This window comes from Tetrao urogallus (assembly GCF_951394365.1).
Source record: "Tetrao urogallus genome assembly, chromosome: 10".
Taxonomy (NCBI): Eukaryota; Metazoa; Chordata; class Aves; order Galliformes; family Phasianidae; genus Tetrao; species Tetrao urogallus.
Genome location: NC_136823.1, coordinates 3,385,818 through 3,411,387, shown reverse-complemented (window position 1 = coordinate 3,411,387; position 25,570 = coordinate 3,385,818). Strand labels below are relative to the sequence as shown.

General features: G+C 58.9%; 3 protein-coding genes across 4 annotated transcripts; all 3 read left to right on the top strand.

Moving 5' to 3' along the window:
• Window positions 1-352: 352 nt before the first annotated feature.
• On the top strand, window positions 353-3,703 carry LOC306950085 (aminoacylase-1-like; the record flags this gene model as incomplete). Its single annotated transcript, XM_079540209.1, has 14 exons — window positions 353-461; window positions 701-765; window positions 1,134-1,238; window positions 1,308-1,402; window positions 1,497-1,573; window positions 1,795-1,884; window positions 2,066-2,122; window positions 2,210-2,283; window positions 2,450-2,499; window positions 2,706-2,850; window positions 2,934-3,002; window positions 3,086-3,165; window positions 3,408-3,468; window positions 3,539-3,703. 14 exons carry the CDS (start codon window positions 353-355, stop codon window positions 3,701-3,703), a joined length of 1,242 nt encoding a protein of 413 aa, XP_079396335.1.
• A 1,125-nt stretch (window positions 3,704-4,828) lies between these two features.
• On the top strand, window positions 4,829-12,086 carry SEMA3G (semaphorin 3G; the record flags this gene model as incomplete). The annotated part of the gene is made up of 15 exons (XM_079540579.1): window positions 4,829-4,916; window positions 6,883-7,043; window positions 7,247-7,309; window positions 8,509-8,628; window positions 8,862-9,171; window positions 9,275-9,417; window positions 9,632-9,746; window positions 9,836-9,905; window positions 10,016-10,160; window positions 10,329-10,560; window positions 10,632-10,723; window positions 10,849-10,890; window positions 11,004-11,217; window positions 11,413-11,552; window positions 11,640-12,086. 15 exons carry the CDS (start codon window positions 4,829-4,831, stop codon window positions 12,084-12,086), a joined length of 2,382 nt encoding a protein of 793 aa, XP_079396705.1.
• A 1,698-nt stretch (window positions 12,087-13,784) lies between these two features.
• BAP1 (BRCA1 associated deubiquitinase 1) lies at window positions 13,785-24,650 on the top strand (the record flags this gene model as incomplete). Of its 2 annotated transcripts, none has more annotated exons than XM_079540481.1 (17): window positions 13,785-13,821; window positions 15,931-15,960; window positions 16,061-16,115; window positions 16,845-16,977; window positions 17,258-17,377; window positions 17,741-17,802; window positions 17,880-18,022; window positions 18,877-18,955; window positions 20,125-20,248; window positions 20,592-20,709; window positions 21,046-21,233; window positions 21,819-21,952; window positions 22,753-23,225; window positions 23,305-23,411; window positions 24,040-24,132; window positions 24,257-24,329; window positions 24,517-24,650. In XM_079540481.1, 17 exons carry the CDS (start codon window positions 13,785-13,787, stop codon window positions 24,648-24,650), a joined length of 2,103 nt encoding a protein of 700 aa, XP_079396607.1. The 2 variants fall into 2 exon arrangements, with proteins under 2 accessions (XP_079396607.1, XP_079396606.1); XM_079540480.1 differs by having other exon boundaries at window positions 23,305-23,465.
• Between the last annotated feature and the right edge of the window lie 920 nt (window positions 24,651-25,570).

The window sequence follows — 25,570 nt, the reverse complement described above, 5'->3', positions numbered from 1 at the left end:
GGCAGCCCCGAACCTACCACCCGCTGCCCGCACCCCAGTTATGGGGCCGCGCACCCTCGGTTCCCCGGGTCCCCGCACCGCAAGCGTGGCACCGTGCGATCTTCTGAGCTCCTCGTGCCCTCCGCCCTACAAACCCGCGGTGTTTTCCTGGCTCCTGCGCCCCATTGAGCGCCGCGTGTGCGCGCACCCCCCCGCCACCCTCCCGCAGCCCCCGCCGACCCCACGGCCCCTCCACCCCCACCTCAGCCCCGTTCCTCCCAAGGGCCGAACTTTGCCCCGTCCTGCTTCGGAGGAGCGGGGGACGGAAGGAGGGGTTTAACTGTCTCTTCCCCCGCGGCTCTGCAGTCCGGGAATGGCACCCGGCAAGCAAGGGAAGAGCGCGGGGGCCTCGGAGAACCCTTCGGTGACACTTTTCCGAGAGTACCTGAGGATCGACACCGTGCACCCCAAGCCTGACTACGGTGAGGAGAGCAGGGATGTGGTGGGGGGGCACCCAGGGCTCGAGGCTGGCAGCATGGCTCCTTCCCCTGCGCTGCTCTTTGGATCGTTCTTTGGACCCACGTGCCTGATGCTCGAGGCCCGGGCTGTTGCAGTCCCAGCGCAAGGAAGACTGCAGTGCCTTATCCCCACCGTGCTTCGGGCAAGGCCACCCTTGCTTTGCCATGAATTCACCCCATCATCCATCTTTTCTCACCCCCAGATGCAGCAGTCCAGTTTTTGGAGCGTGTGGGCACCGACTTGGGCTTGGCGTGCCAGAAAGTGGAGGTGAGCAGGGCAGCCCCAGAGCTGGTCCCACACCATTGCTGGGGGTCAGGTCCTCTCCCCACCAGCCCACGGGTGGCAGGAGGTGCCTGCTGCTGCCCTAATGCTCTGCTGATCCTGCCTGTCCCTCTGACCTTTGTGGCTGGCTGTGCTATGATTAGCCAGGGACCAGGCAGGGTGACGCTGGCTGCAGATGTCCCCTGTGTCTGTCCAGGAAGGGACAGTGGCTGGCACAGGGGACACCCAGGCCTTAGGGTTTTACTTCCTCTGAATTGCTTGTGGCTGCCAAGTGGCCGCGGTGGTGGAATGAGCCTGTCCCAACCGCTGCGTCCCCCTGTCCCACCCCAGTGACATGCAGCCTTTGCTCACAGGTGTGCCAGGGCCGTGTGGTGCTGGTCCTCACCTGGCCGGGCACAAATCCCCGCCTGCGCTCCATCCTGCTCAACTCCCACACCGACGTTGTGCCAGTTTTTGAGGTACGGGGTCAGAGGGGCCGGGCACAGGGGTAGCCTCGTGATATGGGGTCACAGCTCATTTTCCCACAGGAGCACTGGACCTACCCACCTTTCGAAGCTGTTAAGGATTCCCAGGGCAACATCTATGCGCGGGGTGCCCAGGACATGAAGTGTGTCTCCATCCAGTGAGTGGGGGCTTGGTGCACATGGTGGCTCAGGGGTGTCAGCCCCGCTCCCTGCACCCAGCACTTTCAAACCATCTCCTCACATCACCTGCAGGTACCTTGAGGCCATCCGAAGGCTGAAGGCAGAAGGGAAGAGCTTTGCCCGCACCATCCACCTGAGTTTTGTGCCTGGTGAGTGTCCTCCTGAGGAACAGGGTGGGCTGGGTGATGCTGTGTGGCTCCCCGCATCCTGGGCATGGGACACCTCTGCTAACCTGTCCAGGTTTTGGGTTCCACTAGCTCTAGGATGAAGGGCTGTGTGGTTCTGGGGATGGCCAATGGCACCAGGCTAGCATGGAAGCACGGTGTTTGGGTGGAGGATCCCTTCACCCGTGCCAGTTTTCTCCCCACAGATGAGGAGGTGGGCGGACACAAGGGCATGGTGATGTTCTTGCAGCGCCCGGAGTTCAAAGCACTCAACGTGGGCTTTGCCCTAGATGAAGGTGAGTGATGGCATGGCTGTGCTGGGAGCCAGCGGGACCTGATGGCATCGTGCACATTTGGCATTGCCCCCAAGGCAGGGGCGCTCAGCACAGCTCCTGGGGTCCCCTTAGGCATCCCAGCCCCTGACCCCGCAGTGCACCAGTTGGGACACATCTGTTCCCCTTGCTGTGCCCACCACAGGCTTGGCCAGCCCATCCGACACCTACAGTGTCTTCTATGGCGAGAAGAGCCCTTGGTGTGAGTAATGGTGTGCCTGCCATCCTGTCCCTTGCTCTGCTGGGTTCTGGGGTGCTGGGTGCACCCAGCTCAGCACCTCTTCCTCAGGGATCAAGGTGAAGTGCACAGGCAGCCCTGGGCATGGGTCCCGCTTCATCACAAACACCGCGGCCGAGAAGTTGGTAAGGGAACAGTGGTGTGCCCTGTGGGGGCCTGGGGTGGGAACCCTCTGCGGTGGGCACCGGGCTTGTGGCTGGGAGCTGCTGATGGGGGGCATGGGGAGGGGCTATATGGTAAGCCCTGACCAGGTGGTTCTGGGATGTTTACATCATATGTTTGCCTCCCCAGCACAAAGTGATCACCTCCTTCCTGGCCTTCAGGGAGAGCGAGAAGCAGAGGTAGGATATGGCTGGAGGGGCTGCGTTGGCCTCACTGTGGTCCTTGGAGGGGCTTTGCCCCCCTGTGGCATCCAGGAGGTCCAAAGCGAGGGTCTGATCCGGCACTGCATCCCCATGCTTCTGTTTACCTGCACGGAGGTGGGGGCAGGGAGCATTTCCCCTCCTCCTCTCGGGACGGAGGGTGACTGTCCCCTGCATCCCCCAAGGCTTAAGTCCAACACAAGCCTGACCTTGGGGGATGTCACCTCGCTCAACCTGACCTTGCTGGAGGGGGGAGTCTCCTTCAACGTGGTGCCCTCTGAGATGGCTGTCGGCTTTGACATCCGCATCCCACCCACCGTGGACCTGAAGGTGGGCATGGTGCCGGCCCCGTGTGGGGGGAGCGGGCTGGGGGTGCTGCCCCTGCTCACATCCTTTTGTGCTGCCTGCCGCAGGCCTTCGAGGAGCAGGTGGCTGCGTGGTGCCGGGCGGCTGGGGACGGTGTCACGTATGAGTTTCACCAGGTGAGAGGCTGTGGGGGGGGGGGGTCGGCAGGCTGTGCTGCCCCTCCCCTGCAGGGTGCCCACCCGCTGCCTCCATCGCTCAGAAATGCATGGACCAGCAAATCACCTCCACTGAGGAGTCTGACCCGTGGTGGAAAGCTTTCAGCGGGGTCTGCAGGGACATGTGAGTAGTGCTATGGGATGGTGGCACCTAGGTTGCGCCCCCTGGTCCTCGTGTACCCTGGGGACACGGCAGTGTAGGAGAGGAGCCCTGAGCCATGTCAGCACCTCACCGTACTCCATTGTGTCAGAAAGAATAGGATTTAGCATCCTGTAGGGTACATGGCTTAGGGCCCTTGGCTGGGTCTGGGTGGCAGGCACCCCAGCTGTCCCTGTGCCACGCTGATGCCATGGCTCGCCCTACAGGAAGCTGCCTCTCAAGCTGGAGATCTTCCCAGCTGCCACCGACAGCCGCTACATCCGGGCGGTGAGTGCTGCCCCAGCCCAGCCGTGGCCCCGCTGCCCGCCCTGGGCTCACTGTGCTCCTCCATCCCCAGGCAGGGTACCCAGCCCTCGGCTTCTCGCCCATGAACCGCACCCCGGTGCTGCTCCACGACCACAATGAGTTCCTCAACGAGGATGTCTTCCTGCGGGGCATTGACATCTACGCCCGCCTCCTACCTGCCCTGGCCTCTGTGCCCCCACTGCCTGCCGAGGCCTGAGCCTTTGGGAGGGGAGAGGGGGCATCGTGCCGCGTCTCTACGTGCCCCTCTGCTGTGGCTGTGCTGTGAGCTGGCCTGATGGTGACACGTGTCCTTGCTGTGCCACCCTGGGGACCGTGTGCCAGTGGAGCCCGGTGTGCCTTGTGCTCCTGCAGCCATCCCTGACCACTTCCAGGGGTGCTGGGGCCATGCCTCCCAGCTGGTGCCCCCGTATCCTGTCCGTGCACATTCACTCAATAAACCTTCCTGGTAAGCAAGGCCAGGAGCAGGTCTGTCTGCCTGCTCGTGGGCAGTGCCGTGGGTAGCCGCGGCCCCGAGGGTGTGCTGATTTCCTTGGAGACAGAGGAGGGGCTGCACCAGCAGAGTGCTGCCCGGGTGGGATCCCTCTCAGTCTGCGGCACTGGGGGCAGGCGCTGAGGTTAATCCCTCTTCCTCCTCCTATGGGATCTTCCCAGGATGGCTCTGCCAGACCCCAAAGCCGGCAGCGATGTGCAAGCCCCGGCAGGAGCCCGCACTCATTTGCCGGAGGTACCCGAGGGCTTGGCCCCGCTCCCTGCTCCCACCCCCAGCCGTGCTGTGCCCAGCACCCGAGGGTGCCGCATCCGGTCCAGACGCTGTGCCCACCCCCGGGGAACTGTGCACGGGGCTGGCCGAGCTCCACCGGAGCACTTCGGTGCAGGTTGGGACCGGCAGAGCTCTGCATGCGGCACGGGGTTCTCACGCATCGCCGGCGCCGGTGCCGGAGCTCGGGAGGCGCGGCGCACCGCCCGCCCCGCGTCGCCGGCTGCTTTGTCCCCGTGGCCACCGCGACGTGGGGACACCTGCTCCCCGTGTCCCCACCCACCGCGTCCCCGGCTTGTGCTCTGGGAAAGCACCGTGCTCCAGCGGAACAGCACCCCTGGGGGACCCTCCCTGCACCCCATCCTCTTGTCTGGGGGGAAACCCTGGGGTTGCTCCCTACAACTCTTTGAGGACTGGAGACCGGGGACCCCCTGCGCACCCGTCCCATGGGACGCAGCCCTTGGGGCTCCTGGGGCGGGGGCCGGGCTGGGGCCGGGGCGGGCCGGGGCGGAGCGCGGCTGCATAAAAGCATCGGCCCCGGGGAGCGGCGGCCCCGGGAGGAGGATGCGGGCGGCGGCAGCGCTGGGCTGGCTGTGGGGCGCGCTGCTGGCCGCGGGGAGCAGCCCGCCCCGGCTCCGCCTGCCCTACCGCGGTGAGCCGGGCCGGGGGGAAAGGGTCGGGATTGTAGCGGGTGGGATGATGGGATGGGGATCGCATCTCGCTGCGGCTCCGGGGATCCTGGGTGGGCTGTGGGGGCTGTGGAACAGAGGGGAGGAGTGGGGCTGGAGGGGAGCAGCCCTCGTTCCCAGCGCCGGGTGGGGAAACCGAGGCACGGTGCTGGGAGCGCAGTGAGGGCATCCCACGGCGGTTCCCATCCGCGGGGGCTGCCACGATGGACGCTGCGCTCGGGTTTAATTTCATCTCGTCCCGCGCTCCTGGCTCTCCAGCAGAATGCAGGCACAGATTTCAGTCCAGCTTGACAGCCGAGCGGGGTTCCGGAGCGCCCGAACCCGCCCCATGTTGCATAAAGGCGACGAACAGCTCTAAAAAATAAAACAATCCCAACGGCACAAGGCAATTGTTGGGATGGGGAAACTGAGGCACAGCGGGGCCGCTCAGCCCAGGGGTGACAGGTGCCCGTGGTGGGATGGGATCCTACAGCTTCAGGCTGTGGAGGGGGGGGGGGGGGGGGCTTTTGGGGTCCCTGGCGGAGCTGGGTGTGGGGTTTGGGTGCTGCTTTGCTGCCTGATGGGCTCTGGCATCACGTTGGTCCCACGAGGGCTTGTGGTGGCGGGCGGGTGCCCAGCACCCCAGGGCATAGGGAACCTTTTGAAGCGTTGTTGTTTTTTTTTTTTCTTTTCCTTCTTAAGCTGATTACTCTGTTCCTCTTCCAAATTGGAAACAGAAGCTGAAATTTCCCACGAAACGAACGAACATTTCAATTAAAACCATTAGGAGCCTCTGAAGCGCCTCAAAAATAAAAACCGGGCAGAGCCAAAGCCTGCTCTCACTTAGCGTGCGCTTGGCTGCGCACTCCAGAGCTGCTTTTGGGGCAGCAAGAGGGACAGAGGGGACATGGCCTCCTGCGGTGGCACTGCCGGGGTGGCCGTGTCCCCAGCTCACCCCGCTGCCCAGCCCACTCTTTGCCATCCGCTCTGACTCCCAGCACTGGGACAATCCCTGCTGTGCATCCCGGGGCATCGTGCCCCCAGCTCCTGCTGTCCCCTCGGTGGTCTCCCTCGCCATGGGGACCCCCGGGCCGCTGACTGTCCCTGGGGAGGGGGCGTGCGGCGCCAGTGTAACATGAGGCGTGGGAGGAATCGACTGGGGCTGGGGAGAAGGGAAATCCACGCTTGAAACAATATAAGCAGCCTGTTGGCTTTGCCGATGTTATTCTGAGCTGGGAAAATATTATTGCTGGGCAGGAACAGGAGGAGACGACGGTGTGTTCTTGGGTTTGGCCCAGGGGAGTGGGGGAGGGGTCAGGGGGCTGGGAGGGTGCTGGGTTGGGGTTCCCCAGGGATTGGGGCAGAGGATCTCAGGGCTGCATGTGTGGGGCTGCTGGCTCCACTGCCCCCCATCCCCTCCCCAAGCCCTTCCTGGGGACAGACCCTGGGCCATGCTGGGTACACCCTAGCTGGGAATGGGGACACGGCAGCTGGCAGCCCCCTGGGCGTGTCTGGGGATGGCTGTGCCCATCAATGGTCCTTTGTCCTCCTCCTCCTCCGCTCAGGGGCCAGGCTTGGGGTCAGTGCTGCAGTTTTGAGGCTCGGTGAAGCCGAACCCCCTCCCTTCCTGCCCTCTGTCACCCAGGCTGGGGTTCCACAGAGCTGAGGCTTTCAGTACCCAGTGCTCCACCTTGCCGAGTCCCCACTGCCCTGCTCGGCACCCCAAAGTCGCTTCCTCATCACCTCAGCATCCCTTGATGCCCGCGCTGTGGCCACTCCTCCCCGTTGTGCCCTGGGACATCTCAGTGCTATGTCACGTCAACCCTCTCCACTTTTCCATGCCACGATGTCCCTTGGCCCCGTCACGCCCCATGCCCCTGCTCCTGCAGCATCCCACGGGGTTTTGGGGCCAGCATGGCTCCCACTAACGCTGCTCTCCCTGCCTCGCAGAGCTCCTGGGTACCAACCGCTCCGTCCTTTTCTTTGGCCACCGGGGCTTCCTGGGCTTCCGCTCCCTCTACCTGGATGAGTACCGTGACAGGCTCTTCATTGGGGGCAAGGATGTGCTCTACTCCCTGCGTCTGGACAGGGCCAGCACTGACACCAAGGAGGTGAGCCGGGTCTTGCAGGCATCGTGACCGCCCTGTGCCAGGTGAAGCCACCGCACAGCGAGGGCTCCGAAAGGCATCCCAAAGCAATTAGCTGCTGGGGGGTGGTGGTTCCCGAGCTTGTCCCAGCAGCCCAGGGATGAGGGTCACAAGGTGAGGGGCCCACTGTCCTCTCCACCTGCTCCCAAAGTACCTTTTTGTTCCAGATCTACTGGCCACCACTGCCCGGACAGACGGAGGAGTGTTTTCAGAAGGGGAAGGACCCAACAGTGAGTCTCTGCAGCTGGCTGTAGCTAGGATGTGGGACCATGGGACTGCTGCAGACATGGGGGAAACTGAGGCAGGGAGCTGGTGATGGAGCACCTGGCTCTGCAAATCCCATCGATGGGACCAGGGCAGCTCGAATGTGGAGGCACCTAGTGTGCAGGAGCAGATGGGCTGGGAAAGCTGAGATAAGAGAGCCAAAATCCATGGGCTGGGAGCCTCCCTGCAGCCCTTCATGACAGAGCATCCATGCATGGAGCTGCGCGTGGTCTCAGCAGGGTGGTGACGGAGGGGTGTGAGCTGCCGTGCTGCTGGCCACCCCCACTCCCCCCTGTGTGGGAAACGTGCTGCCCGATCTGGCTTAGTGACCCCATTCCCCTCTTTGCAATTACTTCACATCCTCCCTGCCCTGACCTGAAACTGGAGGACGGTGGGGGTTGGCCATAGCCACCAGGTTCCCTCACCCCACACAAATCCCTCCCAACAGTGCCCGTCCTGCTTGGTGTGTTTATTTACCAAGCTCTGACAGATCCAAGATGGGACAGCCTTGGTTTTCCCTCCTTTTTTTTTTTTTTTTTTTCCCTACACTTATTTTTTTAACTCATTTTGGAGGCTCTTTGCAGAGGGAAAATAAACAGCAGGGAGGCTGGGGGCTGTTCAGCAGCAGGCTCCCAGTAGACACAGGGCCTCACGATGATGGAGTAGGGTGGGCAGCACTGGGAGAGGCTGAGCACAAGGAGACTGTGCCTGAGAATGGTGGGGATGGAGCAAGCCTCCCCATAACAAGGGCAGGTTTGGGAGAGGATGGAGTGTGTGCACCGAGCTGGAGGGCACAAGGAATATGGCTGTGGTGCAAGGGATGATTTCTCCATTGCTGGGGAGGAGGATGATGTCCCCAGGGTAGTCATCCCTAGTGGTCCTCAGGGGAGAGGACTGTCCCTGCTGGCAGGGCCTGCAGATAGCCAAGGGGCTGTCACAGGCACTCTGTGTCTGGAGGCAAGGGCTGCCATGGGTCTCCGTCTCCCACATTTCCTCCCTTTGTTTCCTCCCCTTCACTCAGTGCAAGCAGAGGCAAAATGGGGGTAGGAGCAGCCAAAAGCCCATTCCTTTTGCAATGTGCTGAGGTTCCTGGTTGGTGGAGCCCACCCGGCACAGCCCCGCCATATGGTCCCCACCAGCCTCCCCCTTCCCTGCCTGTCCCCAGACCGACTGTGCCAACTACGTCCGCCTGCTGCAGCCCTACAACCGGACACACCTGCTGGCCTGTGGCACGGGTGCCTGCCACCCCGTCTGCACCTTCATCTACGTGGGGCACCGTGGAGAGGTAGGGGCCTGCTCAAGGCACCATCCCACCCCCATTCTCCTCCTTCCTGTGATGTGAGACTGCATGGGGACTCTGGACCCGGTGTTTGCCCTGGCCAGGAGCCAGGGATCTGCCACCCCCCTGGCAAACCCAGCTCCTGCTGATGGGTTGCCCCAAAAAGCGTGGGCTCCAAGTCCCATAGGACCCTAGACAGGCTTCCAACATGCCCCCATTATGGTCCCATCTTCCTCCAGACCCAGCATGCCTTCAGTTTGGATCCCGGTAGCATGGAGAGCGGTCATGGCAGGTGCCCACATGAACCTGACCGTGCTTTTGCCAGCACCATCATCGGTCAGTTGTTGTCCTTGGGGTCCCCTGTGCTGCTGGGCACTGGGACTGGTTCCCAATGGCTCGGGGGGGCCGTGGCACTCAGGGTGTCTCTGCCAGGTGGGGAGCTCTATGCTGGCCTCACTGCGGATTTCCTCGGCCGTGATCCCGGCATCTTCCGCAGCACCGGGACGCGCGCTGCGCTGCGCACTGAGGTGGACCAGCGCCTGCTCAATGGTATCGTCCATCCTGTGCCCTCACATGGATCTTCCTCACCCATTTCTAGCCATTATGTGAGCTGCACAGATGGCAGCCGCTGCCTTTCTCGGCTCTCTTCTAGACCCCAAATTCGTGGCTGCTTACATGATCCCAGACAACGATGACCGAGATGATGACAAAGCTTATTTCTTCTTCACGGAGAAGGTGGTGGAGGCAGACAGCAAGGAGCACACCATCGTCAGCCGGGTGGCACGGGTCTGCGTGGTGAGATGCTGGTGGCACCGTGCTGGACACGGCAGGGGATAGAGATGTTCCCCTTGTGCCTATTCAGTGCCTGGTTTCGGGGACCTAAAGCCTGGGGTGGTTTCCTGTATCAGTGGCAAATTCCTGAGTTTTGGAGATGGTGAAGGCTCCCAAGCCTCCAGGGGTGCAGAGCGCTCAGTCACGGCGGTGGCCCTGATGCCCCCCATCCCTACAGAATGATGCTGGAGGCCAGAGGGTGCTGGTCAACAAGTGGAGCACCTTCAACAAAGCCCGCCTGGTGTGCTCCGTCCCGGGTCCTGGTGGCATTGATACCCACTTCGATGAGCTGGGTAAGGGAGGCGGGCTGACAGGGGACCCCAGTGGCTCTGTGGCTTTGGGGCCACCAGTCAACCCCAGGGCTCGGGTTGCTCCTCCACAGAGGATGTCTTTTTGCTGAGGACCAAGGATGGGAAGAACCCAGAGATCTACGCACTCTTCAGCACTGTCAGGTGGGTGGCTCAGCCCCAACCCAAAGGGACATCAGCCCCAGTCTGGGCTGCACAGACATCTCAGAGCTCCCATGCCCTCCACCGATGCACCTGTCACTGTCCCCTTCCAGCCATGTCTTTCAGGGCTCTGCCATCTGTGTCTACCGCATGGCCGACGTCCGCGAGGTCTTCAACGGGCCCTTTGCCCACCAGGACAGCCCCCTCCACCAGTGGGGAGCCTACGAGGGCCGCGTGCCCTACCCGCGCCCAGGCGTGGTGAGCAGTTCCCACATCCCCATGGGGGGTGATGGGACCAATCCCAATGAGGTCTCTATCCCCAGAGTGGCTAAGGTGGAGATGATCCCAAAGTGGAATATGGGAAGGGACCCAAACTGGCTCTGATGAGGGGCTGGTTGCCAAGCAGCGTCCTTCCTGTCCCTGCAGTGTCCCAGCAAGACCACCAACCAGCCCCAGCGGCCATACAGCAGCACCAAGGAGCTGCCTGATGAGGTGCTGCACTTTGCCCGTGCTCACCCCCTGATGTACAGGGCTGTGCGCCCGCGGCATCACCGCCCGCTGCTGGTGAAGACTGACCTGCAGCATGGCCTGCGCCAGCTCGTGGTGGACCGTGTGGACACTGAGGATGGGCAGCATGACGTCCTCTTCTTAGGGACAGGTATGCGCTGCAAGTGGCACGTGTGGATGTCTGGTATGGCGTGAGGTCATGTTTCCATTCCCCTCCTCCAGATGCAGGCTCGGTGCTGAAGGTGGTGGTGCTGCAGAAGCAGAGCTCAGCTGTGACAGAGGAAGTTGTTCTGGAGGAGCTGCAGGTTTTTAAGGTGGGCGATGCTCATGGGAATGGGCTAGAGGGATGGCACCACGCTGTTGAGCATCAGGAGGTGGAGGCCCAGGGCTGCCCATGGCAAGGCTAGACAAAGCTTTGCATCTGCTGTTCTCCCTGCAGGTGCCGGTGCCCATCACTCAGATGGAGATTTCTGTCAAGCGCGTGAGTCTGGGGTTAGGGACAGGGTGGGTGACCAGGAGGGGCTACACGAAGTGGGATCAAGCATCACCACTGGGAGGTAGCTGCTGTCATTGCCATATTGTGCCGTCCTCCAGCAAAAGCTTTATGTGGGTGCCAGCCTGGGGGTGGCCCAGGTGCGGCTGCACCAGTGCAAGAGCTATGGCACTGCCTGTGCCGAGTGCTGCCTGGCCAGGGACCCGTACTGTGCCTGGGATGGCACCGCCTGCACCCGCTACCAGCCCTCGGGCAAGCGCCGCTACGTCCGCCACACCAGCTCTGTGCACCAGTGCCTGGACCAGAACCTGACTGGTGAGAGGCTGGGCTGTCCCAAGATGTCCAGAACCCCTATTACCCTGTCCCACGGTGCCCCAAGGAAAGCTGGGGCCCTCAGGGAGATCTGTCCCTGGTGGGCACTGAAGCCATGGTGGACACTTAGGGAGGCGATGGGGCGTAGAGTGGCTTGGCTTTGCCTTCACCATGTACACACTTCTGTCTCTGCCCCAGTGGATGACTTGGAGCATGTTGAAGAGAAGGTGCTGTATGGCATGGAGCACAACAGCACCTTTCTGGAATGTGTGCCTCGCTCCCCACAGGCCAGCGTGCAGTGGTTTGTGCAGAGACCCCCCGATGAGCAGAGGGATGAGGTGAGACGCCAGCACCCATCCTGTCCTGCTCCTTCCCTTCTCCCTGCCAAAAGGACAAGGGACTGACCTCATAGCCATGGCCAACAGGTAAAGACAGATGAGCGGGTCCTGCAGACAGAGCAAGGGCTGCTCTTCCGCCAGCTGCACCGCCGTGATGCTGGGATTTACTATTGCAAGACACTGGAGCATGGCTTTACCCAGACAGTGGCCAAGACAGCCTTGGAGGTGCTTGGGGGCGAGCAGCTTGCCCGTGCTACACCCCGGCAACGGGAGGACAGGCACCTGCCCTGTCCTGAGGCCTGGCTGGCAGCACCTGCACCCAAAACCTGGTACAAGGACATCCTGCACCTCGCCAGCTCAGCCGACCGGCAGCGGGTGGAGGAGCAGTGCCTGCGCCTGTGGTGCGGCCACCGCAAGGGCAAGATGGCCAAGGGCAAGCACGCGCTGGCTGGCATGGATGTGGGCAAGAAAGGGCGCGTGGCCAAGCCGCAGGGTGAGAGGATCCGTGTGCCCCGGCAAGCTGCAGCCACTTAGCGCAGGGGACCTGTCCTCGGGCAGAGCTGCGGCTGCACGAGGTCCTTCCGTCCCCAGGACTGGCTCCTGGGCAGGTCCTGTCCCCCTCCGAATGGGCTGTGTCAGGGGGACCAGGCCCCTCACTCCTGCTGGGGGCTGCCAGGCACAGGGTCATAGTTGCCTGAGTGGCGGAGACGCTGGGGAGCTTGCTGGCTTTCTCCACAAATAAAGAGGCCGAGTGTGGCACCAGTCCCCTCTTTGCCTGTGGGGTTTGATCAGGCTCTTTCCATGCCACCAGCATGGCACCCAGGAAACACAATACCTGCCCTCATAAGGAGAAGCTGAGAATCGTGCAAAAAAGCCTCCCAGGCTGAGTCCCGGCATCATGCAGTGTAGGATGAGGCTCTCATGGCCCCAGCCCAGCCTTTGTGCTGGGAAGCAGAGTGGCCTTTGTATGAAAAGGGAGAAGAAGCACTCGGGCAGGCATGGGGCCAGCACTGCCGCTCCTGTTCCTGGAAAGGACTTGTGGGCTCAAGCCCCATTTCAACCCTATCTGAGGGAAAGCACAGACCCTTTTGGGGCTGGGCAGGGTCAGAGGGTGGCAATCAGCCTCAAACAGGTTAGACCTATCCCTGGGTAAACACGGGAGAGGCTTAGGGGAAGGTAACAAAGCTAGGGCAATAACGGTGCCAGTGCAGCAGTGGGCAGGGGCTTTGGGGTGGGGACCAAGCTGCAGCACTCCCCAACGCACAGTGCTCCAAAGAACAGGGCCACAGTGCAGGCGCTGCTGGCCCCATGCTGAGGGCCTGGCAAAGTTCTCAGCCGGGCTGATAACGATCTTCCTGCTCCCAGCGCAGTGTGGCCCCACACAATGGTGTGAACCGAGGCCCCACCGGGACCAGCATTGTTCGAAGGCAGAGGAAGGGGAAAGAAAATACTAATAATTGACCCCCAAAATAGCTTGCACAAAGCCAGGGCTGGGCCATGAGATCACTGCTCCTCCCTGCAGCACAATGGCCGCAGCGCGGCGCCTTTGATGGGGGCAAAGTCCGTGGCAGCGCCGCGTTACCCCGCACGTGTCTGAGATATGGGGCAGAGGCTGTGGGGCCTGTGCTGCCGCTGAGTCGGTGAGGGGCCGCGGGGCCGACCCCTGCCCCACACGGAGCCCATAGCCCAGGGGACACAGCAGGGCCGTGTGTGGGAGCCGCAGGGTAACAAAGCCCCGGGGACGGGCCCGGCCTGCTCCTATTTTCAGCTGTTTCCTACGGAAGCTGAGGCCGGGCCTGGCTTGCCTGGCGCCTTCAGCCTTCACCAGGCCCCAGGCCTACCCCACAACCTGCTGCCTGGCCGCGCTCCCCCACACCGGACGCAGGGCCTGGTGGTGCGCTGCACAGTCCCAGCCAGTCCCCAACTGCAGGGGAACGAAGCCTCAAACACCGGGGCAGAGCGGGAGGCTCCGGGCCCGGCTGCGGCCTAGACTTCTGCGGGACTTTCGTAGCGCCTCCTCGCCGCCGGGCCCGGCTCCGGCCCAGATCTCCGCGGGACTTTTGTGGCGCCCCCCCACCGCTGCCCGGGACGGCCGCGAGGCGGCGCGCGGTGACGTCACCCGGCGTCGCACGGCGATGACGTGTTGTGCGGGCGCGGCGGCGGGGCCGGTGGGGCCCAGAGTCGGGCGGTCGGCGGGGCCGGACATGGCGGCGCGGGCCGGGCCGCAGGAAGATGAATAAGGGTTGGCTGGAGCTGGAGAGCGACCCCGGTGAGCCTCGGATCGGAGGCGGGGAGTCGGGCCTGAGCGGCGGCGGCCGCCGGGGGCCTGTAGGTGTGGGCCGGGGGGCGGCCTGGAGGCCTCTGGGTGCAGGCCGGGGGTTTCGGACAAGGCCTGAGGGTGGCTGTGCGGAGGAAGAAGGGGTTTGGAGCTCAGCTGAGGGCCGTAGGGGGCTGTGGGCGTTGTAGTGAGGGGTTATGGGTGGGTAAGGGAGGCAGCGAGGAGGGAGGCTGCGAGCGGGTGTGGGTTTGGGGTGCGGGTATGGGGAGTGGGGCTGCAGGAGCAGGAGGGAGGCACAAAGTGAGGCTCGCTGTTTGGGAAGCAGAGGGCCCCAGCGCGATCTGCTGAACCCAAAGGGTTTTGTGGATGCCATCTGGAGTGCTTTGACTGGGATGCAAAAAATTTCTGTAGATATTCTCATCCCTGAAACACCAAGGATAGCGATCGCTGACTATAGAGTGTGAGCAGAGCTGTCCTAGCAGGGAACACCTCTGGTACGGGGGGACAGGACACTCTGTGGTCACAAAGCACATGGGGGTGAGCTTCGGGTGGACTTCTGGGGTTGTAGGCAAGCAGCCTGGGCTGCCGTGCATCCTGCTTTGACTTTCTGTGCTCATTGAAGGGTTCTGTATGCTGCAGATCTCCTGCTCAACTGAAGTTCTGCTTCTCTTGATCCTTTTACTGATGTGTAGGAATAGCCCAAATCACTCCCATCTTTCTCCCCTTCTTCATCACCGCGATACCAAAAGCAAAACACAGTTTGCACCCTGATGCTTGGGATGGAGGGTGGTTTTCTTGCAAGGCAATCCATCCCCATGCAGTGATGCGTGCAGCTTTAGTACCAGCTTCTCACTAGAGTGCTGAAGATTTGCAGAGTGGCCATTTCTGCCCACTGCTGAGCCGAAGCCGAGCTATTTTTGATCCGGACCCCAGGCTGTGACATCTCAGACCTTAGCTGGATGCCAGGCTCCCTGCTGGGGATGCACAGCTATGTCCCACTGAGTCTGAATCTGTCCAAGGAGATTTCTGCTACTAGCAGAGTTGGCACCTCTGGTGGTGAAGAATTAATGCTCTCCTGGCGCGCAGCCTCTCTCTCCAGCTCGTTCCCATTATCTTTTGTCCTTTTGGGCACCCAGCCCTGTCTCCTGGCTGTGCTGCTGCCACTCTGAGCATTTGTGGCTGTTTGTGTTCACCTGGTGCACGAGCTGTGCAAATCATCACTGGCCACGCTGTGACATACTTGGTGCATTTTGTTGCCCTTGTTTTGCTGTGGTCAGCAGATTGTAACTTCTGAAACTTGAGAGCAAGTTTATTCTCTGCTTTGGCAGCTTTAGCTTGGATGGCAAATCCTCTTGGCTCTTTCCTTCTTGGTTAAATCACTCACATCAGGTTCCTTAAATCTCTCATGTATAGGAATGTTTCTCTGACTTGAATCCTTATTGGGCTTTCAGCAGCCTTTCTAAGAGAGTGCAAGAAGCAGATTTGTTATTCCAGTCTCAGGCTTGCTAACTCCTCACAGGGGGGTGAACTGCCAGAAAACTGGACCAAGTGCTTTTGCTGTGGCACCGCAGCTCCTGATGTCTAATAGCCCTCCCTGTATCTGTATCACTCATTATGCCCCTCTGAAACGGGAAATTACGGTCAGTGAGGACAGATTTGGTTCCCTGGGAGAAAGGAAGATGTTGATGAGCCTTTTGACCCTCAGTCCTTTTGTCAAGCTTGCTTTCACTAACAAAAACAGAGGTGGTCATGTTTCAACAGCCCTGTGATCCATTCGTTTGGCTGCTTTCCTCCCAGCTGAAGGAATAGCATTGCTTGGGAGCTCCCTGTCCTGTTTGTGGTGGGGGTTTGCCTTTTGGCAGGTTGGTTGTGTTGGCCAGTGTGCTGAGCTGGCTCCAACAGCAGGAGGCTAGCAGGGATGGGATTGGCTTAGGTTGTCTTGAGGAAGAGGATGGAGGGATGTGGGAAGCCTAAGCTCTGCTGCTGACCAAGGGTGGGGGGTAAGTGTGATCTCAAGTCACAGCACAGCTGGAAAAAAACGGCAGCAGTTTTCTCTCTGCACCATGCCCAAGCTAACCTGTTGGTTTTGTCCCTTTCCAGGTCTCTTCACACTCCTGGTCGAAGATTTTGGTGAGTCCAAGGCACCTTCCTGGGAAGCTGACTTCATGCTTGGCATTACCTCCAGCTCTTTGTGGTGGGCTTCATATCAGCTTCTGCTCTTTGTTTGCAGGGGTCAAGGGGGTGCAGGTTGAAGAGATTTATGATCTGCAGAGCAAATGCCAGGGGTGAGTTGTGCACTTGAAAGTGGGGGTTCTATTAAGCAAAATGTCTCTCTAGGGCTGAGGGGACTCTAGTGAGGCTGTCAGCACTGAGAACAATGAGCCAGGAGTGCTGGCTCCACTTTGGGACAGGCAGGTGAGCTCCTGCTCTTCTGCTGAATTATCCTTCCTGGCATTATGGGTTGTGATGGCAGGTTGGTCCTGGACACAGTTACCCAGAAAGACTTTGTGTGGGGGCACATTCTGGGGATTAATGTCTCTTCTGGCACAGAGAGCTCCAGCATCAAGGCTGCTTGCTTGGAGCGTGGGATTTCTCCATCTCAGTGCTTTGAAACTGCAGCTTTCTTAAAAGTTGTTGGCTGATGCCCTTTTGGAAATGAATATGGGATATTTATAAGAGAAGGGAATCGTTTGGAGGCTAAGCAATTTTTCAGAAGGCTGTGGAGTGCCTGAGTGCCCAGAGGTGGATTTTACCTCCTATTTCTCTGTCTTGAGACCTGTCAAACCCCTGGGTTTTCAAGCTCACCTGCTGTCCTGAGCATCAGCATGGGAGTGCCCTGGGTAACGGGGCTCTTGTGGTAGGGACGGTCACTTCTGGTGACGTGTGGCTGGTAGTTCTGCTTTCTCTCTCTCTCTCTGCCTGCGGTTTGAAACAGAAGGTCTCTGGCAGCGGGCAGAGCAGCCCCACTGCAGTGGCCTGTCCATCGTGGTGCAGTTGCTAACATCTCTCCACAGCCCCGTGTATGGGTTCATCTTCCTGTTCAAGTGGATTGAGGAGCGCAGATCCCGCAGGAAGGTCTCTACCCTGGTGGATGAGACGTCGGTGATCGACGATGACATCGTTAATAACATGTTCTTTGCTCACCAGGTAGGCTGAGGGCGAGGAGAGGGAGGCAGGTATCTCCTGTGACACCTCAGGGAGAGCTGGACCCCAGAGAAGGCTGAGAGCCTCTCTGCTCTGTGGGCAGCTTCTCGTGTGGCTGTGCTGTGCCTCGCTGCATGAGGGTGATCTCCCTTCTTTTGTGAGACAAGGTGCACCTCTAGTTGCTGCTTTAGAAGTGGTTTCTGCATACTGACCTTGTCGTTGATTATCGGTGACTGTGGAGGGTTGTTTCCTCTGTTGAAGCCAGCCTTGTGTTGCCCTGCAGCTGATCCCCAATTCCTGTGCCACTCACGCCCTGCTGAGCGTCCTCCTGAACTGCAACAATGTTGACCTGGGCCCCACACTGAGTCGCATGAAGGATTTCACCAAAGGATTCAGCCCTGAGGTAGGGATGGAGGCTATGCGAGGGTGACACGGCGTCTGTTTCCTGCTCCCTCTCTGGACCGTGCTTTAGCAAACTCACTCCTTTCCAGCCCAAGCCTGTGATGGAATGTGCTCCTCCTGCCTTCAGACCTGTCTTGAAGTCCGTGCTTCTCTCCAGCTGTAATTCCCTTTGCTTCTCTTTCGCAGTTGTGTGTTTGTCTCATTCTGGGTCTTCACCTCGTAACTCAGCAGAGGAGAGGCCGTGCCTGGAAGCTGCTCTTAAAGCCCTGTGTGTGGATGGAGGGAGCAGGGAGCTGACGGGGGAAGCACTTCCTTGGTTTCCTTTTACTTCTCCATTATTTTTCTCTCTTGCTCTTTGCTGCAGAGTAAAGGCTATGCCATCGGCAATGCCCCCGAGCTGGCCAAGGCCCACAACAGCCACGCCAGGTGAGTGAGGGTGTCTCCTGCAGCTCAGTTCTGCTGGAGCAGGCTCTGCACTGACCTTTTGCCCCTTGCTGTCGCAGGCCGGAGCCACGGCACTTGCCAGAGAAACAGAATGGGATCAGTGCTGTGCGAACCATGGAGGCTTTCCATTTTGTCAGCTATGTCCCTATCAAGGGACGGCTGTTTGAGCTGGATGGGCTGAAGGTTTATCCCATTGACCATGGTAAGAACCCTGGTTTGTCCATGAGTGTATTGTTTGTCAGTTACCATTAGCTAGTGCTAGTGAAGAATTATTCCAGATTTGTCCTGAGTGTTGATAGCTCATTTTGGAGACTTTACTCTGGGGGCTATAAAAAAGAAAAAAAAGAAAAAAAAACAACAGCAGCATGGGAAACAATTACTGCATTGTTTTTTCCAGCCTTACTGTGTTCCTCCCATGTTGCTGAGGGCCATGAAGTCCTTCTGCTGCTCTGAAATAACATGGTGTCGCAAGCAGAATTTGTCTCCTCACCTCCTTGCTGTGTCAAATAGCCTTTGTGTGCTGAGGCCCAAGGTCCCCAATGCTGATCCCAGCAGAACTGCTTGAGCTGCTCCCCTTTCTTACAACCTGACCACTTTGCTCTGTCTTTCAGACACTTTTTTTATCCTAGCTAGGACTTCTATATATCAGGCCCCTTGGAAAAGTATCCACTTAAAGAAATCTACTTACATTTCTTACAAACCAGAACAGATTCAGTGGGAGCTCAGCTCCGAAGCAGGGATTTCCTTGGACTTTGAGATCACAGAGCCTGTAAAGTGTGTTCTATAGGATTCAGAATTTGCCTGGCTGCCCTGCTGATGACTAATGTTTTCCATTCAGTAGGCAGAGGCAAGGTATACAAGCCATATTGGCTGCGTGTTGCTAACAGTGTGGTCCTTCTGGTCCCGTCCTCCTTCTTGTCTGGGTCTCTTATTCCTTGAGATGTAAGGGAGCCATGAAATTGCCTCGTGGGGACAGCAGGATCCCTGCTTGATGCTGTCCTGTCTGAAGCAGAAGCTGTGGCCTTCTTTGCTAGTTCTTGCTTTGTTTTACCACAGGGCCCTGGGCTGATGACGAGGAATGGACAGACAAAGCCAGGAGAGTGATCATGGAGCGCATCGGCCTGGCCACTGCAGGGTAATGTCCCGGGCTCTGGTGCAGGCACTGCCTCACCTCCTTGGATCAGTTCTGCTCATGTCTGTGCAATGAGCTGTGGAAGTGGGGGTGAGGACGTTGCTCAGGGGGTGGTGCAAGTGCACCACCAGCTTGCCTTCTCTTCCCCTGCCCCAGAGTTTGCAGACAAGCTGCACTTGGTAGGATGCGGTCTCTACAGATTGCCTTGTGGACAGGAGTGGCCACGTGAGGTCTGTGTTGGCTGAGTCTGTGGCCTTCTGCAGTGTGGGCAGGAGCCTGAGTGCTGAGGTCTGCAACACAGGGAAGAAACAGGAGGAATTGGAGATGTGTGTGGCTGCAGGGCTATGAAGGTGTTGTGGTGCAGAGAGACAGGCTCTCCAGGAAGGGCAGCAGAGGAGGTGAGGAGGAGCTCCCTTTTAGTCAAGGGAGCAGTTGGAGTGCAGGGAATGGGGATGGATGAGCCAAATGAAAACTTAAGGGTCAGAACTAAAGAGGTGGCTGTGGGTGACACTGTAGTGAGTGTCAGCTGTGGCTGCCTGACCAGGAAGAACAAATGGGTGAGACTTTCTACAGACAGCTAGAAGTAGCCTCTTGTTCACAGGCCCTGGTCCTCATGGGGGAATTCAAGCATCCCAGTGTCTGCCAGAGGGCAGATATCAATCTTGACGATTGGGAAAGGTACCTGGGGACTGCAGGAAAGAAAATATCACTCCTGCCTTCAAGAAGGGCAGGAAGGAGAAGCCAGGGAACTACAGGCCAGTCAGCATCACCTGAATTCCTGGGAATGCGATGGAACAGTAATCCTGGAAACCATTTTCAGCCACATGAAGGAGATTGTGATCAAAGGTAGTCAATGTGGATTCACCAAGGGAGAGTCAGGCCAGAGCAACCTGGTAACATCTGTGGTGAAACAACTGGCTTGTAGATGAGGGAAGAGATGTGAATATTCTCTGCCTTGACTCCAGCAAGGCTTTTGATGCCACCTCCTATGAGATTTGCATAGAGAAGCAGATGCATTATGGTCTGGATGAGCAGATGATGAGGTGGATTGCAAACTGGCTTAATGGCCAGACCCAGAGGGTGGCATTCAGTGGCACAAAGTCTGGTTGGAGGCTGGTTATTAGCAGGGAGCCCCAAGGCTCAGTATGTCTGACATCTATAATGTCCTGCAGGGAGCCATACCACGACATCCGTTTCAACCTGATGGCAGTGGTTCCTGATCGGAGGATGAAATACGAGTCTAAGCTCCATATCCTGAAGATGAATCGCCAGACTGTGCTGGAGGCCCTGCAGCAGGTGGGGCAGCCCAAGCCCTGTGGGAGTGCAGGGCTGTGATGGCAAATAGGCCGTGCTGTCAGGGCATCTCACTGAGCTGTAGGTACCTTGGGTGGTTGGTTCTGTGATGGTTTTGTGTGTGTGTGTGTCTTGAGGGTGACCTCTTCCCAGAAAAGGAGTATTGTTTCTGCTTGGCCTTTTGCTGCTCTCTTGGGTGTTAACCACAGGGTTGCTGGCTGATCATACACAAATGCTTGGAGATCAGCTTACTTCAAGAGTTCTCCTTCTGCAGTGCTCTAATGGGAGCGATTAGTTTGAACCCCCTGGTCCAGCAGTCACTTCCAATCTGTCTTTTGCCTTCAAGCTTATCCGAGTCACGCAGCCTGAGCTGATCCAGTCCCAGAAGTCTCAGGAATCTCAATCTCCTGAAGAGGCAAAGCCAGCCAACAGCAAGACTGTGGCCCCAGAGAGTACCCATCCAGGTAGGCTCCCATTCCAGTGGTGCTGTGAGCCATTCCAGCCTGCTGTGGAGCAAGCGCTTCCACTGGCTGATGACAATCTCTGGCTTACCTAGAGCTTGAGGAACTTCTATGGTCAGCTTTATTTTTTTTTCTCCAAGCCCAGTTGACCAGTTCTGTTGTAAACCCCCCAAGTACCGGGAGGAGGGACACAAAGCTTGAAAAGGGGAGGACTTGTATTTAAGAACACTTCTAACAGCTGGAAGTAGAATGGGAAGTGGGTTTCATAGAATGAGAAAGGGGTGGCAGAGGATATTGAGTAAACAGTGATGTCCATGAAAGGCTGTGCTTGCATTGCAGACAGCACTGATGAGCCTGCCAGCCAGGGCCACACCGCAGCCACGCAGAGCCCACCCACCAAATCAAAACCAATGGCAAAGGCAGCAGCAAGCAGCATCAATGGGGTGCCTCCAGCAAACCCCAACCCCATCGTGCAGAGGCTGCCAGCCTTCCTGGATAACCACAACTACGCCAAGTCCCCCATGCAGGTAGGTTGGAGCTCCAGGCCAGAAGTACATCTGGTTTGAGCCAAGCTTTCCACATCCAGTCCCCCAGCTTTCCAGGACTGCTGCTATCAGCAGGCCTAAGGCCTTCCTCCCAGCATGCCTCCCCTTGTGCTACCCAAGCTGGAAGGTGGGAGGGTAAAAAGTGACCTGACAAAAGACACTGGCTTTAATGTGGGTCCCTTAGCTGTTGTAGTTCACTGTGTTGCCCTGGGAACTTGTACCCCTGGAAGGGGGCTGTGCAGGAGCAGAAACAAACACACCAGATCTGAGCATAAAGGCTGTGTGTGAGCGAAGCCCAAAGGAAAGAGCTTCCTGTGGGAACACTTGAGGACCTGCTGTGGGAGGAATGGGGAAGATGTAGGTGACAAGAACAGAGCCCAGCTCCCTTTTTTTCCTGCTGTCCTGGCTGTACACAAACCAGCAGGACTTAGGCAGACCTAAACTGTGAGCTTGGGTTCCTTTGGGCTGCTGATGCTCTGTCAGGCCCGTGGTGCTTGGATGGACCATGGATACTGTCTGCTGGGCTCTTCCTCCTCACCCAACTGGTGGAGCAATGGTGTTTTGCAGGAGGAGGAAGATCTTGCAGCAGGAGTGGGTCGCAGCCGGGTCCCGGTCCGACAGCACCAGCAGTACTCAGATGATGAGGATGACTATGATGATGATGAGGAGGAGGAAGTTCGTAACACCAACTCAGCCATCAGGTAACAGCTTGAGTTGAGGGTGGGGGGGCAAAGGAAGTTCAGCTTTGTGCCCAACCCTTCTTCATAGCCTGCCTAGCTGACCCTGCTGGATTTCCTGGTTGCTTTCGGGGTAGTGGGACCTGGCCTGAAATCACTTCGTAGCTGATCCATCACTGTACTCTTTGGTTGGATGGCAGAGGCTGAGCTGCATGTAAGGATGCCCAATAGCTAATGAAATGAACACGCTCTGCCTGGAGGCTTCATTTGCCACCAGTATAACATGATGGAAAGCACAACAATGACAGCAGAGAAGAAAGTCTTAGGCTGCTGCAAGTGAGGATTTGCTCAAATGCAACAGCTATAGGCACAAAATAAAGAAGCTGCTTACCTTCAGAAGGCATCAGGTACACAGGGATTTCCAGTAAGATACCCTCACCTCCCCCTGCCAGCCCTTAAATGAGGTCTGGGAAGGGGTGGATCCTGCCTTCACCCCTTCCTGTTACTTAGGTATATTGCATACACCTGAGCTCCTCTGGGTTAGCCCTACCTTCCCACAAGCTGCTCCACCACTGCGTCAAGCCCCGATTTACCATTTCCACTACAGTCACCATGGGGGGAATCCCTGCAGCTCAGGGAGGCAAGCTGCTCCCAGAAAAGCTGTTGGCACTGGGGGTGACCGAGAAAATGTTCCAGGCCTCACATCTCAGGTCATCTCAGCAACATGGCCTCAAGTGCTGAGTGTGGAGCTGGCGGTGCCTGTGCTGCTGAGCTGGGCCCCCTCCTTCCAGCAGCATCACCTTCCCTTCTGCGTTCCTGGGCAGGTACAAAAGGAAGGGGCAGGTAAAGCAAGAGCACACAGCGGGGGCCGCGGATGGCCAGCTCTCCGTCCTCCAGCCCAACACCATCAACGTCCTGGCTGAGAAGCTGAAGGAGTCCCAGAAGGATCTCTCCATTCCCCTGTCCATCAAGACGAGTGGTGGTGGAGCTGCTGTGGCCATTGTCACTCACTCCCAGCCCTCTCCCACCCCCAGCAATGAGAGCACGGACACCGCCTCCGAGATCGGCAGCGCCTTCAACTCCCCGCTGCGCTCTCCCATCCGCTCGGCCAACCCCACGCGTCCCTCCAGCCCCGTCACATCCCACATCTCCAAGGTGCTGTTTGGTGAGGAGGACGGCCTCCTGCGCATTGACTGCCTGCGCTACAACCGGGCCGTCAGGGACCTGGGGCCCATCATCAGCTCTGGGCTGCTGCATCTCACAGAGGATGGCGTGTTCTGCCCGCTGGCTGCTGCAGGTTGGTGCCAGCTGTCCCCTGCGGTGGTGGGACCGTGCCCTCTGTTGTGGCTCCTAATGCTTCCTTCCCTTGTGCGCAGATGGGGGGAAAAGCTCCCCCCCTTCCATCAAACCCGGTGAAGAAGCCCAGGTCACCATCAAACTGGACGAGAAGGAGAGCAGTGAGGCCAGTGGCAGCAAAGAGAAGGTGGGACTTGGCAGGACCAGTGATCACCCTGGGGGGGAAAAGTATTCTCCCAAGGTGAGTTTTGTGCTGCAAAAGCCCTAGGGACGTGGAGCCCCCTGCGCTCGCCCAGAGACGCAGCAGCACTGGCAGTGACTGAACCACATGCACACGCTGTCCCACTCGTGCGCCGCTGCGGCCGTGCCTCGAGGCACAGGGCAGTGCAGGTTCTGTGCCGTGTGTCATCCTGAGATCTTCTGTGTTGGCGGTGGGTAGAGCCCCTGCCTCCTGTGTTTGAGAGGTGCTCCTTCGGGCTGGAGCCAGGTGGGGCCTTGCCCAGGTCCCTGCCCTCCGGCCACCAGCATGACCAGGCTTGGGTAGCACCAGCACATATAGGGCTCCCTGCAGGAGAGCTGTCTGGAAAGATGTCTTCTGTTGGGTAGTGAAGCAAACCAGGGCTGGGCTCAGGCAGAATGAACCAAGCTCAGAAGTTCCCTACAGTGTACTGTTTTTGCCCCCTGCCAAGTGTTTTTTTCTCTTTGGTGAATCCCAGCTCAGAGAGGAATGCCCCCTGCTCACCCCGTAGCTCCCCTGCTGGGTGCTGGCATGCGGGTCCCCATCTGCTCACGTTTGCTCTGCTTGATCCCGGCAGGAGCTGCTGGCACTGCTGAAGTGTGTGGAAGCCGAGATTGCAAACTACGAGGCTTGCTTGAAGGAGGAAGTTGAGAAGAGGAAGAAATTCAAGGTGAGTTTGTCCATGTATCATTTGCATTGCTGGCTGAGCTTCCTGAAGGCTTCTGTCTGTGGCCACGCTGATGGCAAAACACAGGGCGTGTGGTTCAGTTGAGAGCAGTGCAATCTATTTGTAGATCGATGACCAGAGGAGAACCCACAACTATGATGAGTTCATCTGTACCTTCATCTCCATGCTGGCCCAGGAAGGTAAGACACGGGCAGCAGAGCACAAGATTCGAGTTCATTTGGGGCCTCCACCACTGGGCTGCGTGGAGCTTGCTGTGCTTTGAGCTGCGCTCCAGCATCAGTGCTGCCAGCTCTGAGCCCCCTCTGCTGTGCACAGTGGCTGCTTGCAGCGTGGCCTGCAGTGTGTTTGCTGCCTGTTTCCCTGCAGGCATGCTGGCGAGCCTCGTGGAGCAGAACATCTCCGTCCGCAGGCGGCAGGGGGTCAGCATCGGCCGTCTGCACAAGCAGAGGAAGCCGGATCGCCGGAAACGCTCCCGTCCATACAAAGCCAAGCGGCAGTAGCCTTGGGGTTGAGACTGAGAGCAGCTCACCCTCGTGGCTCTGGGCAGTGGCACATGGATATATGTTACCCTTTGCCTGAGGGAGAGGGACCCCAGTGAGAAGCCTTCAGCTGAGGTGGAGCCTGGGGACAAGCAGAAATGGGGTTTTCCTCCGAGCCCAAAAGGCAGCAAGGCCTTGTCTTGAGGAGAGCCCTGCGGCCAAAGGCGAGGCTCAGTGCCCTGCTGCCTGTCTGGCTGTGGCCACGCTCAGGTGCTTTGGGCCTGTCTTGGGGCCGTGGCTGGTGATGGGAGGAGGGAAGAGCCCACCTGGCCGGGGGGCTGGGCACCACGGGGGCACTGGGGCTGCTGATGCGAGGCTGTGCTGGCCGCAGCTGCCTGGGGTTGGTGCTCTGCTGTGTCCAGGCCTTCAGCTCTGCGCTTCCCCAGGACCCTCACACCTGTGTTTTCTGTTCTTTACCTTCCTTGACAAAATTGATTTTCTGGTTCTGACCTGCTTTTTGGCTGTGGCTGAGCGAAACAGCTCCTGGACAGAACCGCTCTCCAGCACTGTGGCCCTGTGTGACCCCATCTGTGTGCCGATCCCCTGGGGTGGCAGTGTCACCTGTCCCCAGGGCTAGAGTCCCCCCCTGGACTTTGTCCCTTGCTTTCTGTGGTGGTGCTGGGAGGGCAAGTGGCCCTGCTTCTACAGCCGCTCTGCTAAGGACCAGCAGTGTGGCCCTGGCAGTGCCTCTGGATCACACACAATTGCTCCTTGTTCCCAGAGAGCTGTGAATAAAGAACGCAAGGTTGGTGGCTTGGCCTTGGTGCTGGGGGGCTGGAAGCTGGACCTGGAAGTGCCTGGTGCCCTGAGCGAAGCCTTTCAGTGTGGGAAGAGGTGACGGGAACTTCAGTGGCAGGCAGAAATGGGATGGAGCCCAAAGC